The 17,218-nt window shown below is 41.3% G+C and overlaps 4 protein-coding genes and 1 long non-coding RNA gene across 8 annotated transcripts in view; 4 read left to right on the top strand and 1 right to left on the bottom strand.

Annotated features, from left to right (window-relative positions):
- Window positions 1–1,632: 1,632 nt before the first annotated feature.
- On the top strand, window positions 1,633–3,193 carry LOC100678400. The gene is made up of 2 exons (XM_016981380.1): window positions 1,633–1,658; window positions 1,853–3,193. Exon 2 carries the CDS (start codon window positions 1,887–1,889, stop codon window positions 3,111–3,113), a length of 1,227 nt encoding a protein of 408 aa, XP_016836869.1. The 5' UTR covers window positions 1,633–1,658; window positions 1,853–1,886; the 3' UTR covers window positions 3,114–3,193.
- A 271-nt stretch (window positions 3,194–3,464) lies between these two features.
- LOC103317311 lies at window positions 3,465–5,548 on the bottom strand. Of its 3 annotated transcripts, XR_512801.4 has the most exons (4): window positions 5,010–5,548; window positions 4,640–4,867; window positions 4,387–4,509; window positions 3,465–4,306 (listed from the first exon to the last, which is right to left on the bottom strand). It is a non-coding gene; the product is annotated as an uncharacterized LOC103317311 (long non-coding RNA). The 3 variants fall into 3 exon arrangements; XR_004344657.1 differs by having other exon boundaries at window positions 3,498–4,306; window positions 4,640–5,507; XR_004344656.1 differs by having other exon boundaries at window positions 3,498–4,306; window positions 4,387–5,504.
- Window positions 5,549–9,684: 4,136 nt separating this feature from the next.
- The window catches only part of Nvu1-fru (Nvu1 - fruitless readthrough transcript), a 57,213-nt gene continuing 49,679 nt past the window's right edge, over window positions 9,685–17,218 (top strand). Inside the window, exons 1-4 of the mRNA NM_001164121.1 lie at window positions 9,685–9,737; window positions 9,820–9,858; window positions 10,035–10,584; window positions 10,654–11,207. Of these exons, the coding sequence (NP_001157593.1) occupies window positions 10,049–10,584; window positions 10,654–11,207 (1,090 nt within the window). The 5' untranslated portion in view covers window positions 9,685–9,737; window positions 9,820–9,858; window positions 10,035–10,048. The remainder of the gene's footprint in view (window positions 9,738–9,819; window positions 9,859–10,034; window positions 10,585–10,653; window positions 11,208–17,218) is intronic.
- Window positions 9,691–11,385, top strand: Nvu1 (uncharacterized protein LOC100118489). The gene is made up of 3 exons (NM_001164120.1): window positions 9,691–9,858; window positions 10,035–10,584; window positions 10,654–11,385. Exons 2-3 carry the CDS (start codon window positions 10,049–10,051, stop codon window positions 11,276–11,278), a joined length of 1,161 nt encoding a protein of 386 aa, NP_001157592.1. The 5' UTR covers window positions 9,691–9,858; window positions 10,035–10,048; the 3' UTR covers window positions 11,279–11,385.
- Fru (fruitless) overlaps window positions 16,662–17,218 on the top strand; it is a 55,766-nt gene continuing 55,209 nt past the window's right edge. For both annotated transcript variants that reach the window (NM_001164123.1, NM_001164122.1), the window contains exon 1: window positions 16,662–17,079. In NM_001164123.1, coding sequence (NP_001157595.1) covers window positions 17,055–17,079 — 25 coding nt within the window. In that variant the 5' untranslated portion in view covers window positions 16,662–17,054. The remainder of the gene's footprint in view (window positions 17,080–17,218) is intronic.

Here is a 17,218-nt window from a genome sequence, read left to right as displayed (position 1 = left end):
TGAAAGAACTCAGGCTCTCGGCTAATTCTATATACATATCCACGACACAGGGTCACATCAACTACTGTTTGTTTGCTGATGAAAAGCCAACCTGCAAGTTCCTCAATGCTGATCTCGAAATTCAAGCTACCAGCGAGCTGCCTAAATTGAACTACCGTAAGAGCAAGAGAATCCAGATAATTCGGGTGGTTAACTCGCCAAAGCAAGGACTCGTCGTTTTTGCTGCTTTTCAGAACCCACAAGATGAAAAGTTATGTGACTTCTTTGTACAGCCTATCGGCTCCGACGGATCCGCAGTTAAAACTTTAAAACTTGCAAGCGGCCCTATTGTTTCATACCATAGTTATCACACTTATGTCCCCTCTGTGTATGACTTTTGCTTCGTTGTTTATACTGATGACCTTTCTAATGACATTGACGTGCAGAACCGATGCATAGATTTAAGCTTATACTTATAAAAATAAAGGTCCGTTGGTATTAGTTGTCTAAAGTTCACTCTGTATAAATTATTAATTTATTTATAATAAATTCAGTGTTTATAATTTTAAAAAAATGCATGATTCAAATATTCCCAATTAACAAAGTTGCGTATTTTAGGATCTAATAAATAAGATTTCAAAATTATGTAACATTTCTTCAAGACGATTACGCTACTACCTTGTATAAATTCATGCATGAAGATAAAACTCTAGAATTTTCTAAAAAATCGTAAAGAAGAGCATGTTAGTTTCAAGATAATCAAGAAGTTCTTTTCTTATTTTCAAAAGTTGACGCCAGTGAATTTGCATTTCCAGCTCTTTAAAAAATAGACAGACTAAAAATTTGATGAACTTGTAAAATATGTGTATTCAGTGACAAAATCATCAAAACCGAATATTAAATCTTACTCACGAATGCTGTCTTATTCATTTCAAAATATTTGCAGCTGATTTAATTTTATTTTTTTATAAATATATTTTACACATCGAATAATTTTTTGTGACACTTGATAAATATATAAATACTGTCTTATTCATTTAGAAATATTTGCAGCTGATTTATTTTTATTTTTTTTAAATACATTTTACATGTACAATAATTTTTTGTGACACTTGATAAATATATAAATACGTATCTTCGAATAAAATTTTAGTACAGTAACAGATGCCTTCAAAAGTTTCTTTCTATTTTCAGGAATCTAAAGTTCATTAGCTTGACAATGTGGAAATTAAGCTTATCCTTCGTTATTTTCTCAGCATTAATTTTCTTGAGCCATTGTCAGGTGACGATAGATTATGTTGACGTTACAAATTCTATGAAATCATTTAAAGTCAAATACAAATATGCAGTTTATCTTGCTGTGATTTGAAACGACTTTTTTTTTAATGTATAGCAAGTGCAGAGAATTAATTTAGCTATACAGTTGTTTATTTTAAAAAAATTCACTGTTTAAAAGTCATCTTCAGTTCACACGTAACAGTTTTATCAAGTTTTTTCTTTGTACGACACTTTTTAAAGATACGTACCACAATTTTGTGCAACTTTTTTAGAGTCCAGGCTGAGTATGCGTCGGAGATATTGATTATATTAACGGAATCTTTCGAAGCGATGATTGCATATATAAACGTTCACCGGGAGATAAAACTTTAGAATGTTTTGAGGCTTCGCGGAGGGTGGACGTAAGTGATAGAATTATCATTGGTATTTTCCCGCATTTTATACTTAAGAGTCTAATTTATTCAAATCACAATTAAATTATACTTCAAGTAGTACTATAAACCAAGTTATTGTTCCATAAGCGTGAAAGTATAATTAATAACGGGTAGGCTACTTCATAATCGAATATAACCATCCACCCATGTTTTACTTATAGTTGTAATATTTTCAAGCAAACCCCAGATCACCCGATGAGTTACACGATGTTACTGCACAGATCAGCCATTCTGTTATGCTGCGCAATACTAACCATTAATCAGCAAGTGGGGGCTGTGGAAGTGGCCACCTTTACTCGCCAATGGTCGACGAACTTCACGTACAAACCCGAAGTAGTTCAAGTGCAAGATGACGTCTACCTCGTCAGCCTACAGAACTACACGGTCAACATAACCTCAATCAACTCCAGCATCCCTAGCCTGGCTTGCAAGGTTCCAGTGAACAGTGAAAAAACGATTAGCAGCAAAATTACTCCAGTGGCTCTGGGTAACGGCAAAATTCTAATACGTGGGTCAATGACCACCACCAAGATCGATAACCCCAACAAGGTCAGACCGGTTGATCAGCTGTTTGTTATTGTTGACCCTCGTGACTGTTCCACTATCAAGATCGTCGCACAGTTTCCCTCCCATCCTCGCTATTTCGAAGCCGTGGTACCTTACGAAAATACCTTTGATCTTTTTTACTCGAACTCAAGTAATAAGACAGAAGACACTACCACTGTTCCAAAACGCTACGATGACAACGGAGAAGCCATCCCGCTGGACTACTCCTTAGCTCCAGAGAAAGATATTCGCGGTCTGGTGATTCATTTACTCAAACCGTACCACCAATCTGGAGGCTTCTTTGCCGCCTTCGTTCAGGACGACGGTTTGGTAGGTTTGAAACTGCTCGATTCCCACATGAAGGTTCTCAAAGAGTCGGTATCAGAAAACGCGGTTGATTACATCTCCACACTTCACGACCACGTCACGTATTGCTACGTAACACCTTCCCTCTTACGACGACACAATGCTGTAAGAAGACAACAAATTTTCTGCGAGCTTTTGAATAGCGATCTCAAACCCAAGGCCACAATCAAGCTGTATGATCCTGAAGGTGTGTACGTAGTCGATGCAGAGGTGGTCAACCTGCCGGATGGTGGCGCCGTTGTCGTTTTGGCCCACAAGCATAAGAACCCACAGTCGGAACAAAATGAGCAGCCGGTGGATTTCTATCTGCAGCGCATCAATCCCGACGGAACTACTCGAGAAGCTGTTAAAATAGGAACATATCCGACTTACTACTTTATGATGCGTGGAGTTTTACATCGAAACAGCGAGTTTTGCCTTGTGGTCGTAGGCGAGTCGCAGCCACGCTCAACCTCTACGATGGACTTGAACTTCAGCGTTGATGTCAAGTGCGTGGATACCACAAAGTAGTATGAAGATGTAAATAAAAATATGTAAATGGATTGAATATTTTTCTATGAATAAAACATGTCTATTTCATAATAAAAAAATCATGGCGTTTTCTTAAGTGAATAATCAACTTTTTTGCTGTTGAAAAATATAACAGTCAAAAGTATGAGTCAGAGTTATTGAAAAACAAAGTAAACTTCAACTGTGCCTATAAAAAAACGTCTAGAACGAATCGTATGGAACGCGTAATATTTATTGGCAAGTATTTACTATATAAGAAGTTGCAAAAAACGTAAAATTTGTAGTCTGATCAATTGTTGGAATTGGTGCTTTTCAATATGGCATTCTCAACTTTTGCAAAACTCGTAATTGTACTGGCATCGCTTGCCGCTGTAGTGCTTGGGGTAAGTTCCAAATCAATATTTATTTAAAATTGTTTTACATAATTGATAATACAATCATACCGAAGTTATGCACTAAGCGCATGTTTTTACTTTCCCTTTTATTAATTTTTTGTCTAATGAAACATCGGATTCTATTGTTTTTAGACAGCTATAAACCATACGTTAACAGTAATAGAGCACACGTCGTAAAAAAATATATTATAACCTAAATTTATTTATAATTGCATTTTAAAAAAAGGTAATAAAACATTGCCGAAGAAAAGAAAAATACATATTTTTTGTAAAATTTGGATAAGTCAGTATTTAAAATATTTTCTTCTTGTTAAAAAGTCGTGAGTAAAGAATACTAATTTTGCAAGTACTAAACATAACAAGAATGCGATAACGTGGCGCTGGAAGTGCTTGATCTCATTTCATTCGCGACTGGGCAGCTGTGTACATGTTGTGGGCTGTCTTTTAAGTGCCGAGGAATTTATAAATAAGCTACAAAAAACTCTATTGTGGAAATCTTTTTTTCTTCTTTTGCTTGATAACCGCAATTTGAATAAATAACAATAAAATTTCAAAAATTTTCGCAAAAATCGACTGTAAGTATGATTTTTCTCAATTGTCTGTGCATATGTATAAGTTTATGCACCAAATAGATAACTTTTTTTATAGCTGTATGTACGGCTTAAACCTCCTTATCTTTTCAAGTTTCTCACGACACTGTAGTATAATGATAAAATAAAGGTCAAGATAAATCTGTAGAGAACTTCTGCTTCTCGATCAGTACTGTCGCCTAATTCATGCAAAAGGCTCGACATTAACCTAGAAAGAAAAGAAAAAAATAAAAATAATAAATTTTAGCAGAATAGTTTTTGAGCAATAACAATATAATAGATAATTACAAAAATATTTTCAGAAAACCATCGCCATGTTGTGCCAGAAGCTCGTGTTTGTCCTACTCGTGCTCGCCACCGCCAACGCCTTGCAGATACACAAGTTTTCAAGAGCATCATTGTTTCGAGGCTCTATAATCAAAATCAATCGTACCTTAATCGAAATTTCGAACTCCGCCAACTCTATCAGTCTTACTTGGGGTAATGACCGAAAGAGTTGCAGCCTTTCGTTCCCTGCTCTTTTGAAATCCAGCAACTATACCAGCTTTGTTAAGGTATCAGTCCTAGGCAACGATAAGATAATTCTTCGGTCTTACGAGTCAGATGGTTCTACCAAAACCTGGCGGTTCCTCGTTGTAAATCACCAGACCTGCGTTTCACGTGAAATCGGTGAAAAGATTCGGAACGATATTCAGGATGCCGACATAAGCACTGTGATCGCTTACAATGACAGCTTTGACATCTTCTCGGACAATAAAGTCTGTTCACCCTGTCGGTACAATGACAAAGGAGAGAAAATTAAACTTGACCACATTCTAGTTCAATCTAGTACATCTGGACTCCGGGACTCAAATTCTGATAAAAAAATTTGCATCAGTCCGATCAAAGAAAAAACCTCATCAGAAGGGTACCTTCGAATCCAGGGGTTCAGTAACAACTGTTCGACCTTACTACAGCGACTAGATTCCACATTTCAGGTCGTGGCTCAACGTCACTTGACCCTGACGGTCAATGCCTTCTCTACGGAATACGGAAAGTTGCGCATCTGCTCGTTGCCACACTGCAACTCGAACGGCAAATCTGCTGCTCGCGAACCCTTGACCTGCCAACTCTTGGACGCCGGCAACTTAGAAACCCTGAACACCAGCAGATTGGGCCAAGTAGCCTCGGGACGGGACCTCAAGTCAGTATTAGTTCAAAACCTTCCTGATGGAACCGCCAAGGTAACTTACGTTCACGACAAGGACTGCTTCGAAGGTGATGGCGAAGGAGCCTTTGCCGAGATCTACGATCAAAGAATCAATATCGGAGGAGAGGTGGAACAAGCCATAAAATTCCAGGAAAGTGTGTTGTGCTGGGACTATCGGTTAGAGAGCATCGTTCTCGGACCCGACGAGTACTGTACTATTGCTTACGATGGAGTTGCCACTGTAGAGTTTCCACAGACTGTCTACCAAACATGTACACGAAAGATTTGATTGTGAATGTAGATAAGCTTATATGTTTTTTTTTGTATGCCATTTTTATTAATAAAATGTTTATGAGTTTCTTTCAATCTTCATACGCAAACTTATTTCATCTCTTAAAATAAATCATAGTAGTAATCATGGACAGTGAACTTACTTGAACTTTGCTTATTTCTCGGCAATCGCTTATCGTAATGACTTTAAGATTAGAGAGCAGAAGAACTTGGTGTTAAATGTTAGTATTGCACAGGTCCCAGAATTGCGTGCACATCATAATTTCAGCAAAACATCAACAACAACAACAAAAAAGCATTATAAATAGTTTACTTAAATATTTGCATTCATTCATTTCTTTATAATAGTCACATCATCATGCCAGGCTCATTTGTTTACCATTGCCTAGTCTACATTTTCCTTGCTACCTCCATCTATGGCTATAGTTTCAGTAAAGCCAACTTCACGCGGGAATGGACAGTCGTTTCTTCGAACCATACCCTCAAGAATCTGGATGTCTTCAGCGCACACAACCGCCTGATCTACAAGTGGACAACGGGATCGAGTCTAGTTCAGAAACTACATCTGCAGTCAATAGAGATCGGTACCAGTCACTGCAACATCTCGGTGGTACGCGAAAACAGCTCAGTAGAGGAACTGTCGAGCGCCGTTCTTGGAAACGGAAATATATTATTCTGGCTACGAGATTATGATACTGTTGGTGTAAAAAAGTGCTGGAGACACTATTTTGTCGATCCAGAGACGTGTCTACACGACGCTTATAGAGTTAATGATGTTTACGACGATTTAGATGTGGCAGACATTTCGATAGTACCGTATCATAATACGTTCGATGCCTTGTTGAAAAGTAGCAAGTTTTGTACAGAGAATCGTATTTGTGTTTTGAGGTTCAATGACAAGGGAGTTAACACTGAAAATTTTACAATTCCTTATGACGTCGATACTTTAAATTACGAATTGCAGTATTTGCAAAATGGAAAAGCTATTGAGATTTTGTATACGTCGATATTAGCGAATCAAACCTTTCATGCAACGGTGTTTAATTCTAAATACGAAAAAGTTTTTGATGTAAAGATTAATAGTACCGTACGTGCATTCTCAGTTGCTCATGAACGTCTTGGATTATGTAAAGATGGACCGAAGAAAACTCAACTACTTTATTCATTTTTTTATTCGAACTTCACGGATGAGATAGACTTTGACAGTGAGATTGAAAAGGTCGAGATGTTGAATCTGGCCAGCGATAGAACGATTACGTTGACTATGTTGAAGAATAACAGGACTCATGTAATAGTTCACTATATCGAAGATTATAAGAAGCCGAGTGACCCAGTGATACTTGCTGCACATCAAAATCAAGAAATCAATAAAATAAAATATTTTGAATTCAAAAATGGTGTGCATTGTATCTCCATGCTCACGTCTAATTTTACATTTACGACACATTGTATCTCTCCTCGTGATGACAATGAATTTAACCTTTTGTGCGATAAATCTACATAAGTACATATTATTCGAATAAAGGATTTGATGAAGAATGGCAATTATGCTGCTTTCAGTTTTTCTACATCTTATTAACAGTGCTGATGTAAGGAATATTTTAATTTTAGGTTTCTTATTGATTCTTGGGAAATATTTAAGCGCTAGTTTCACAAAGTACTATTTATCGTAAAAGGTATAAATTTAATTATCACATCGATGTGCTCTACTTTTTAGTTTATTCTCGGATGCGCTCGTAGAACAATTAGTTGCCTTTTCCACTAAAATTTGAATCTAAAAAAATGGAGAAAAGTTATTTTTTAATAAGATTATTAACTGTAGCACTTTTGTGTGTGCGTGTTCCTGCAGCTGACTTTTCCTACAGTAATTTTTCACCGAAAGATTTTTTGTTATTAACCATGCGGTATTGCTATCTTCTCATCAAAATTAAAGATGTATTAATTATCGATACTAGCGAAATGTTGATTTAATAAAATTTAATTGCAGATAGAGATTTTTTACCGATGTTTCTCTAATAAAGAAAACGCAATCGCGTATATTGGAAATGCGAGTATTTCACCATTGAGAAATAAACAATGACCGTTTAATATGAAAATTTTGCAAGGACTACACGATGCTGATGCAATAGCTAGAATTGGATCGAAAGTTGATTCTTACGTGAAGAGACATTTTGGTTATAAATTGCAAGCTACTACAAAATTTTTCATAACTGAAATAACTTTAACACCTTTGACTCTTGCACTACTCAGTTTAAAATATTCAATATGGTGGAACGTTTATGGATTTTTTATCATAGAAAAATTTGGCACACCTAAGGGTTGCACTGAAGCATACGGTTATTTGAAAACCGCGTGGAGCTTGCGCGTCTTGAATGTTGTCTTTCTATGTTTTGATAAAGACTTGGGAATACAGATGTATACGGTTAATCCGTACAACTATAGAATGACTAACCGATGGTCAGAAGTTAAAAAATTTGTACAAGACAATGATCATCCGATTACGGTCTACAAGTACGAATTTCCATCAAAGAGTGAGTTAAAAACCGCTAATCAAAGATATTAATATAAGAAATTTTTTATTCAACGTTAATTTTTCATCCAAAGGTTTCTCATCCTTCATTTGTGACGATCTGTTGATGGACAAAACTCTAAGCTTATCCGGTTATCCGATAATCATCGCCAAAATTAATATTATTTCCGATCAGAAACATGAACTATTAGTTACAGTAGCTTCACGCATAATTAGTGAGATTTGGCATTTCTTAAAAGCTAATATCAGTACTAAGCTAGCTTCTGATAGCTTCGAGGTTGACGAACTGGGCAATCCTCAAGGCAAAGCCCTTTTTCGATCTTCTGTACGGCAAGTATGACATGAAATACACTTTCGATTTTGAACGTAGATATTTTTGGCGTTACGGCTCAATAATTACATCCCCGGTGGCATCTGCTATGTAGCGAAAAAATCTGAAAGCTTCGTTTCCTCCAAAAATCTAGCCAGCATTCTATCTCACAGCTTATTTGTGCAAGTATTTCTAGCTGCCATTATTGTCACAGTACTGGTGTCGCGATGGCTAAGACTTACCTTCGGTCAGGTGATGCTTAACACAGTTCGCGCCATAATTGGTGTAGCCATTCTTCACAGTCAGTGGTGGAGTTTATCAATGGTAGGAGAGCCTAAAAGTTTAAAAATTGAAAGACCCACGGATTTGATAAAATATGACTACAAGATCTTTACAAAGAATGTGACTCAGTATTTCAGCTACTGGCCGTTTGTTTACGATCAGATTCAAGAAACGAAAAGTTTATATGAATGCATTAAGGCGATCAAGTTTGATGAGAGGATATGCTGCGCGGATGATTGTCACAAAATCCGATCAAGAATTGACTCAAATGGAAGAAGATATTATCAGGTGTCGGAGGATATTTATTTACAATGGTACTACGTTTTCACCTTCCAACGTGATCATCCGCTTCTCCCGCGGCTCTGGCAGGGCTACGCGAGGCTGTATCAGTCTGGAGTTATCATGCATCTGACGAGTCCACTCAATCCAAAAACGAAAAATCCAAAAACAGAAAATAGTTTGACTAGTCTTAGCACGATCTCGTTTAGCGAAATTGAAAAGGGATTTTACTTCATAGCCATCGGACAGATCGCTGGAATGCTTGTATTTATTTCAGAGGTACTAGTAAACTTGGTTCTTATTCGGAAATCGTTAAAAATATTGGTGCGGGGAATTAAAAGGGTAAGATTGTTCGTTAGTTTTCAAATGCTTCGAATATGTCATTGTATAAGATCGTAGTTTGCTATATTGTAATTTCAAGTTTGACGCTACCGTATAATTTGAAAATTAGCTGTGGAGTGAAAATTCAGGATAATGACGCAACATAAACTATTTTAATAGCGGTATTTTTCTCAATCACGTATGCACAGCTATTATCCCCTCTTTCGTTGGAGGATTGTGACATAAACTCACACTATATTCAGTAATTGTATATGACGCCGCGGGTTATTCCTCCACTACTCACTAACAAGCAGACGCTATGTTTTTCTATCGAGTAACGGTTGATAAGTCGGAGACTGAGGCTCGCGAGCTTATCGCCGACGATAGTTTGGAAAATGAAGCGATGCTGTGTTTGTGTGGTTTAGTTGTACTACGAAGTAATGTAACCGAATTTCAAATAAAATAAAGTTATTGAATGCTGTTTGATAAAAGTGTAAAAACATGTTCTATTTATTTTAGACAAAACCAGTTTCACCTTTTCAGATACACTCACAATAAGTAAGTAATCTTCATGACTTGTCTAGCAATATATACATTTTGTAATTTTTGTATAAAAGGTTCTGTAAATATCTATTAATATAGATTCAAATGCATAGTCAACAGTCCAAAATATTTATTTTTATTTTTTATCTTTATTGACGGTGAAAGTAAAGTATGTTTAACTCTATTTTGAGGTTAGCTGTTCACGATGGAAACCAATTATCCCATGTTGATTTTGACGTTACTGCTTGCGTCTTCGTCGCTTACCAACGCCAACTACCACAACATAACCCTTCACAACTTGACCCACGTGACTGATGGGTCATTCTTCGATCCAACGGTTCTGAAGCTGCGAAACCAATTGCTTTACATATCGTACCCCAAGGTCAACGCGGATTACAGGATAAAGCTTGAATCTACGGCAATCAACGGCACTTGCGAGATCACGATACCGGTGCCACGGAAACGCGAATTACTTTCGCCTAGAGCAACTATTCTGGGCAATGAGAAACTCGTCGTTGCTTTCGTCGAAGCCGCTGAGGAAGGTCTCAGACCATTCATAAGGTTCCACATTCTGGATCCTCTAAAAGGCTGTTCTCCTTACACCAACTTCTCTGTGGTCTTCGATGATGCGATACTCTGGTCGTATGATCCGTTTACCTTGATTGCGTATCAAGACACCTTTGACGTATTCGCCAAGAGCTTTATGCACTGCCAACCAAAAGGTGGTCTCTGCATAATCAGGTGAGATGTAGTTTAAAACAGATGACTCTTTTTCAATTAGCAATTACTCACACAGTTCATCATCCGTAGATACAACGACAAAGGCGACACTCTGGGCAGCCTAAACTTGAACTTCACCACCGACAACAGCAACGTCGACCTCATCAAGGTTCATCCTCTGCAAGAATTGTCCTCCACCGAGGGTTACCTCGTTGTATCCAAGCAAACCTCCAATCTCACGATCGTTGACCGTAACCTCAAAGTCTTACGACACCTTACCTTACACGGATTCATTACCGCGCACTCGGTGCTAAACGGCGTCATAAGCGTCTGCTACCACGTAGAGGATGTCGAGCCTCATGGCCAGTGTCTGAAGCTGGACTCGAGACTCAAAACTGTGGCCAACGTCTCGCTCAGCAACTCCCACTACTTCGTCAGTAAAAGGCTGTACAACCTTGCCGATGGTAGCTCCCTCTTCGTCTCAGTGTCGAGAAGCAAGGTTAGGACGCTCGTGAGGAGGCTCAGTGTTGATGGGAGGATCAGTCTACCAGAACTGTATCTTTACCAGTGCGACACCTTCGTCACCGATACACAGGATCGGTTCATCGAACTCAAGGGAGGCGATTACTGCTTCAGCTTCGTCTGTAAGTTCAACATGATCACGCATTGTGTCAAGTCCACTGAAGCGACGAAATTATTAACTTATCACAACTGATTGTAACGCTATTGTTAAATATCGTCATTAGTCCTACTCTTATAAAATCAATTCATTCCCTCATTAAACTTAGCATAACTGAATAAATCCGAATAAACAATCAAAAGTAATCGAAAAACAGCGTTCGCAACGATACTCGCTTTAATTCCTCGAACACATCAACGTACTCATCGACGTTCCAGCATCCCTCAACCAGCCCCATTAAGCATTCATTACACACTAATCAACGCCGACTGGTATCGATGCCCGGTCCGTCAAGCCCGTGCACCTCATTTAATCTCAAAATCTCGCTCCCATCCGCAAACGCAAACTAAAGCTAACCTCTTGCCGCCGCTACATTACCGAATCTCCAAATCTCGCGCTTTTCCTCGTCACAAACGGCGAGGATCTCCTGCGGGCACGCGCTCGCAAAAACGCGCTTCTCTCTCTCTCTCTCTCTCTCACTCTCTCTAACGTCGAAGACGAGAAAACAGCAAATGAGCGAGTTAGAGAGAGACAGAACTAGCGCAAGCCTTTGAATAATCGCTCAAAGCCCTAACGAAGGCAGCTTAACGAGAATACGCATAATTCAGCCGGTCTATCTGGCAGCGCGTCTAACTCACGAATTTCCGTTAAATAAAACGCGCGCGCGCGCGCGCGCTCTGATGTGGATCGCGGTATTAATGGGAAAATTAAAAACTTATGTAAAGAGCTGCTCTCTCCGGCTTTCGTTTTATCATAATTGTCACCGGTCAGAGAGAGAACCGTCGCATGGAGCAGCGCTTTAAATGCATTAACCGACGAGCGACCCTTTCATCTTCGCCCCTTCTGTGTTTTCTCGCTTTTTCGCGGTTCCGTCTGCTTTGCAGAGGTCCCCGCGTGTGCGCGTTCGTGCGACGATTTTTCTTTCTTGTTATATCGCGATGTTTCTTTCGTGCAGAGTTCGATATTGTGGAAACAGTGACGGTTTACTTGTTAAAGTGAAATGAAGTAAAAATTAACGATTATAATCTAGCTTCAGTATGGCGAAAGGTTAAAGAAGCGGTCAGCATTTAGCGAGGATATGTTATTCGAGATTCGCTATCTGCAGGATATACTTAATTGAAGGCCCGTAGCCATGTAAAAATAATCTCGCAAAATCGTACAATTATACGCTGCACCCTTTGACGCGCCAGACTAATTAGCCGCGCGCGCAGCTCCAACTTTACTTATTCGCGCGTAGTAACTTCGTTGGAAGTTGGCAGAACTGTGTATATAGCTCTAGAGGGACACCTGCATTAAATGCAGCTCTCGTCATTTTCCGCCTTGTTTTCCGGTGGATCGATTATTTTTTAAAATATACCTTTCTTTTTTCTGCGAACAAACTTTATAATGAATTGTTTCGAGCTTCGCGCGGTACGTTCCGCTGAACTGCTCCTCGTAACGAGCTTGAATTTGTTCGCGATGAAAAAATGTCTCGATCTTCGGTCGCGAAAAAGAAAATCGTTGCCGATCTCCATTAACGTCGCTCTCTCTCTCTCTCTCTCTCTCTCTCTCTCTCTCTCTCTCTCTCTCTCTCTCTCTCTCTCTATGAATTCGAAAATCTAATTTCTCTCGCTGAAATCCGCATTCAAAACTTTCGGTCGCTCGGCAAATAACGAAATTTCACCTGCAAAGGGAGATGCAAGCTAGCTGCGCGTACGCACACATACACACAATCCATTAGTTTCTCTCCCACCGGTTGGCCGCGTCAATCGCGTTTCGCCAAATTACCGCTGATTTGCTTCTCTTTCTCGTATCCCTCTCTCACTCACTCTCGACTCGCTGCGCGAATGTAATGTCTCTCGTAGGTGATTTCGTTTGCCGTCCGTCCGTTCGGCTGGCATATCGAGGGCCGCTGAATAATAGATGCCTACTGCGTTTACGCGTTTCAGAGGATATCGAGAGGCGTTTTTGAAGTGGAGACGCTTCGCCCGTTTGGGGAAATTTACGCGTGATGTTTCGCTTCCCTCTGGTTGTGGATCTAGAGTTATTTTGAAGAAATTGTTGAATAAAAAAAAGATTCTCTGAAAATAATTCTCATCAACGAGCCATCCCCTCGAATTCGATCGACCGGCTGTGCTACAGAGCAAAGAGCAACTCGGTTCAAAGAGAAAAATAGCGCAGACTCGCGCCGATTAAATGCTGAGAAAAAGCCCGGCCGCGGCTTTTTCATAATTCAGTACGGCAGCTTTGCTTTCGCTATATATACGGCGTTTAGCCTGCGGCCGTGGCAAAAGACAGAGAGAGAGAGAGAGAGAGAGAGAGAGAGAGAGAGAGAGAGAGAGGGGGAAGGATAGACTTCCTCGAAAGAGTTACGGTTTCGTTTAGACCGAAATTAAAAGTACAGCGGCGAGATGAAATGCTTGAATTTTTCATTGGTTCCAAAGTGGGGTCATCAAACCTGCGTCTGGCTGTAGCCATTATTATTCGTTGCAAAAAAAGATGCGAATCGAGCAAATGCGCAAAGAAGTCAATCAATAAAACCGCCGCATACCCAAAACTTACTCGCGTATCGCACACCCCCAGCGAATAAAACTCTCTCTCTCTCTCTCTCTCTTTCCTCTCGCGACTACGAAAACAGACATTTACATCCTCTGTCGCCGACTTTTCTTTGTCGCGCTCGTCAAACAACCTCCGGCGACGTGAAAGACGCGTGTAAAAGTCTATACTCGTTACACGCACACACGTCTGAGCCGCGTTGCTATGCGGCAAACTATATAGAGCTGCGCTTCTTCTACAGCCCATGCATATTCAGGGTGGCGATGTAACAACGCCGGCGATGTAAATTCGGCTGAAGTTTAGTAGGGGCTGGAGAGTTCGCGAAAGAGTGTGTTTTTCGCGCGAACGAACGTCGAGGGCTGGGATTAAGCTTTCATACCGTGGATGACCGCGTTTGCTTTTGTTAATTTCGGTGAGCGTTCGGTATTATACGCGGCGACGAGTATAATGCGATTGTCACCAGCGGCGTTTCATTACAACGTCGTGTCGATTTTAATCGGGTGTACTTATCATAATATTGCGTAATACGATTATAACGTTCGATTTTCGAGAGCCGCGAGACGATGATTGTTCATTATACGAAGAGAGCTGGATATTATGTAACGCGAAAAGCTCTTCGCCGACTCGATGAAAAAAGCTTCGAGGAAAAGGGTATAGGATCTGCCGTGAATTTGATGCATCTCTTTTCATCAGCGCTACGATCATTTGCGCAAATTGAGCGAACGAAGAGAAACGAACGACGACGACGACCTCACGTAAACACATCCCTTCGCTGCAAGCCGATGCTATTCCGCGTAAACAGACTTAGCTCATACTGTCCTACGTCCCCGAGTATATCGCTAATGAAAATTGAGGATATTTCAGCTGATTTTGCCGTAGCTTTACGCTGCGCGCAGGGAGCGACGTTCCCGCGCTGATGGAAATTGCGCGAATCGTCGTTGGATTCCGAGAAGGTAATTTGAAAAGACTTCGCTTCTTGTATCTTAAAAAGAAAAATTCGATCATCCTAGAGGTTCGTTTACCCTATACGTGCAAAGTATACCCTCGAAAACGTTCGATCTGGAAAGCGTCTGAGTGCTGCCACCTGGCGGCGTCGCGGTAAAACTCAGCCCGTAAAGCACAACCGCGGCGGACTGTCAGTCAGAGATGAAAAACGAAACGAAGAACCTCGCCGCATTTTTCTCTATACGGAATTATTTATCGATAACTAAATTATACGCTCATCGCGAGCCGATTTTAATTGAGGAAGCTATATATATGCACACGTATACGTAAACGTACAGGGCGAAAACATCCGCGCAATTTTTGCTGATCGAGTGCGCGGAGCGCCGGGCGCCACTTGAAAAAGCTTTCAATTAATCCGGCATGACCGATAATCAAGGAGGCGAGCTTTTTTCTCCTCGTATTTGTGTGTGTGTGGGGCGAGAGTATACGATTTCGGGGGATGATGCAAGGCTTTGGGGGAGGGCTGGAATAACATTTCTGGGATGATAATTTCTCTGCACTCTGCATGACTCGAGTAATGAGCTTTCGATATGCTATATAACGATGGCGATTCGGAGAACTGGCTTGTTGGACGTTTGCCTTTATTCAGAACTCACGACGAGTTTACAGCGAATTTCGAAGACGCACACGCGTATTATAATCGTCGCAATTCATTCATCTTTCAGCCGTCTCCATAATCGCTCCTCCCACCGACAACTGCCAGCCCTCGTCCTCTCAATTAGAGATTTCGGAGTTTTAAGTAGATAATAGTGTAACAGAATTACAATTTCAAGTTAGTCCGGAATCGAGCTTCGAGCGTCAGCGAGGCGCAGCTCGCCCGTCCCCAATTTTCCCTCTAAATATACACAAAATCGTTTCGTCTCCGAGAAACGCGCCAAGCGTTACATTTCGCTGCTCAGCTCGAGCGACAAGTTTTACGCCCTGAGCTAGACTTGCCACTTATTGCGACGGGAATTACTGCTTCGAGAATTTCCACTTTATATACATGTATACATCCGAAGAGATTTTTACATCGAGACATTCATGACGAAGCTGGCGTCAAGCTGGTGTACGGGTTTGTGTGCGTTGCGCGTGTTTGCGCTCGCGTTCGGCGTCGTTAATGTAACGCAAATAAGCGTCGGATTTTATGACAACAACCTCTGGGAAAAACGCCAGGCGACTTTTTTATCGCGTAATATTCGTACGCCTCGCTTGCTATACGTCACATACGCGCGCGAGGGGAGTTGCGCGTTCGGAGCAATTATTGTTTTTAAATTATTTCATCACGGCGGTTTCTCCGTTTCTCCAAGGATGGAGTAATTAGCGGGGAAATTGAACCTTCTATTTCTTATCGCCTTTTTTTAAGGATGACCACTGCTAAAAAGAGCTTCACGGAAGACGGAGCTTATTCGGCGGGAAATTCAAATCCCAAAACCGCGACGATATCCTCGTAATCGCCGAAGCTCCCCAGCACCTTCAAACCAGATTCCATTAACCAGAGCTTACATCGTCGCGTAACCGAGACCTTTCGGCGGGAAATTCAAACCGCCCCGGGGGCGAAAAATTCGCCAAAGCTCCGATTCTGCATCGCGCCTCAAGCTCTCTACTCCCGCTCCCACCTCCCACTCGTCGTCTCGGCGGCGGCATGTAGTCTCCGCGGGAGCCAGCGGCGTTCTGCAGCTCGCAGCAGCAGCCTCGACAGCAAGCTCTGCTGCGCTCGCGCACAAAAGCCCATCTCCCTGCAAAGCTTGCAACAGCAGCAGGGAGGTTACCTCCTCTCTCTCCTCTCCAGCAGCGACGCAACCCTCCAGCGCAGGTAGGGAGGGTCGGTATGCTGGTGCGACTGCGCCAACGGGCTGGCCGCCCGACATAAAATCCCACGCACGTGCCCGCTGCACTCATTAGGGGGGATGTTCCCGTGCAGCGACGAGCAGCAGCCCGACACGAGCGTCGCAGCAGGGCTCGGCTCGCATAGTTGTCCTTCCCGAGAGTAGCTTCATTCGCGCTCGCATACTGCACTCGTATTCCACGCAAGCTACAGAGCAGATATTGCACCGCGAGTTTTGTCCGCGACAGTGCGCGAATTTTTTTTTTTTCTGTCCATCTGTCTTCGAAAGGAAGAGATCGAGAATAAGAGTAAGAGAGAAAGAAAGAGAGAGACAGTAGTGTGCAACAGCAGAGCATCCGGAAGATATAAAGAAGGCAGAGACGCCCGAGGAAGAGGGTATATCGAAGAGAAAAAAGGAATCCGAGCGAGATAGAGGAGCGGCCGTCGCTGCCGCCGCCGGATTTCATGTTCATGAATTTTCGCAAACCAGGTAACGGCGCGATTGAGCGCGAGATCCTCGATCGCGTCGAGATAAACTCGATCGATTATTTGCCTCAAACTTCGAGCGACAACTCAAGGATTTATCGTCCATAGCGACGTGGCTGGAGGTGCCGCGCGCTTACTTTCTT

This window comes from Nasonia vitripennis, chromosome 1 (genome assembly GCF_009193385.2).
Source record: "Nasonia vitripennis strain AsymCx chromosome 1, Nvit_psr_1.1, whole genome shotgun sequence".
Taxonomy (NCBI): Eukaryota; Metazoa; Arthropoda; class Insecta; order Hymenoptera; family Pteromalidae; genus Nasonia; species Nasonia vitripennis.
Note: the sequence above shows the minus strand (reverse complement) of the source record. Positions and strands in the feature narration are given on the sequence as shown.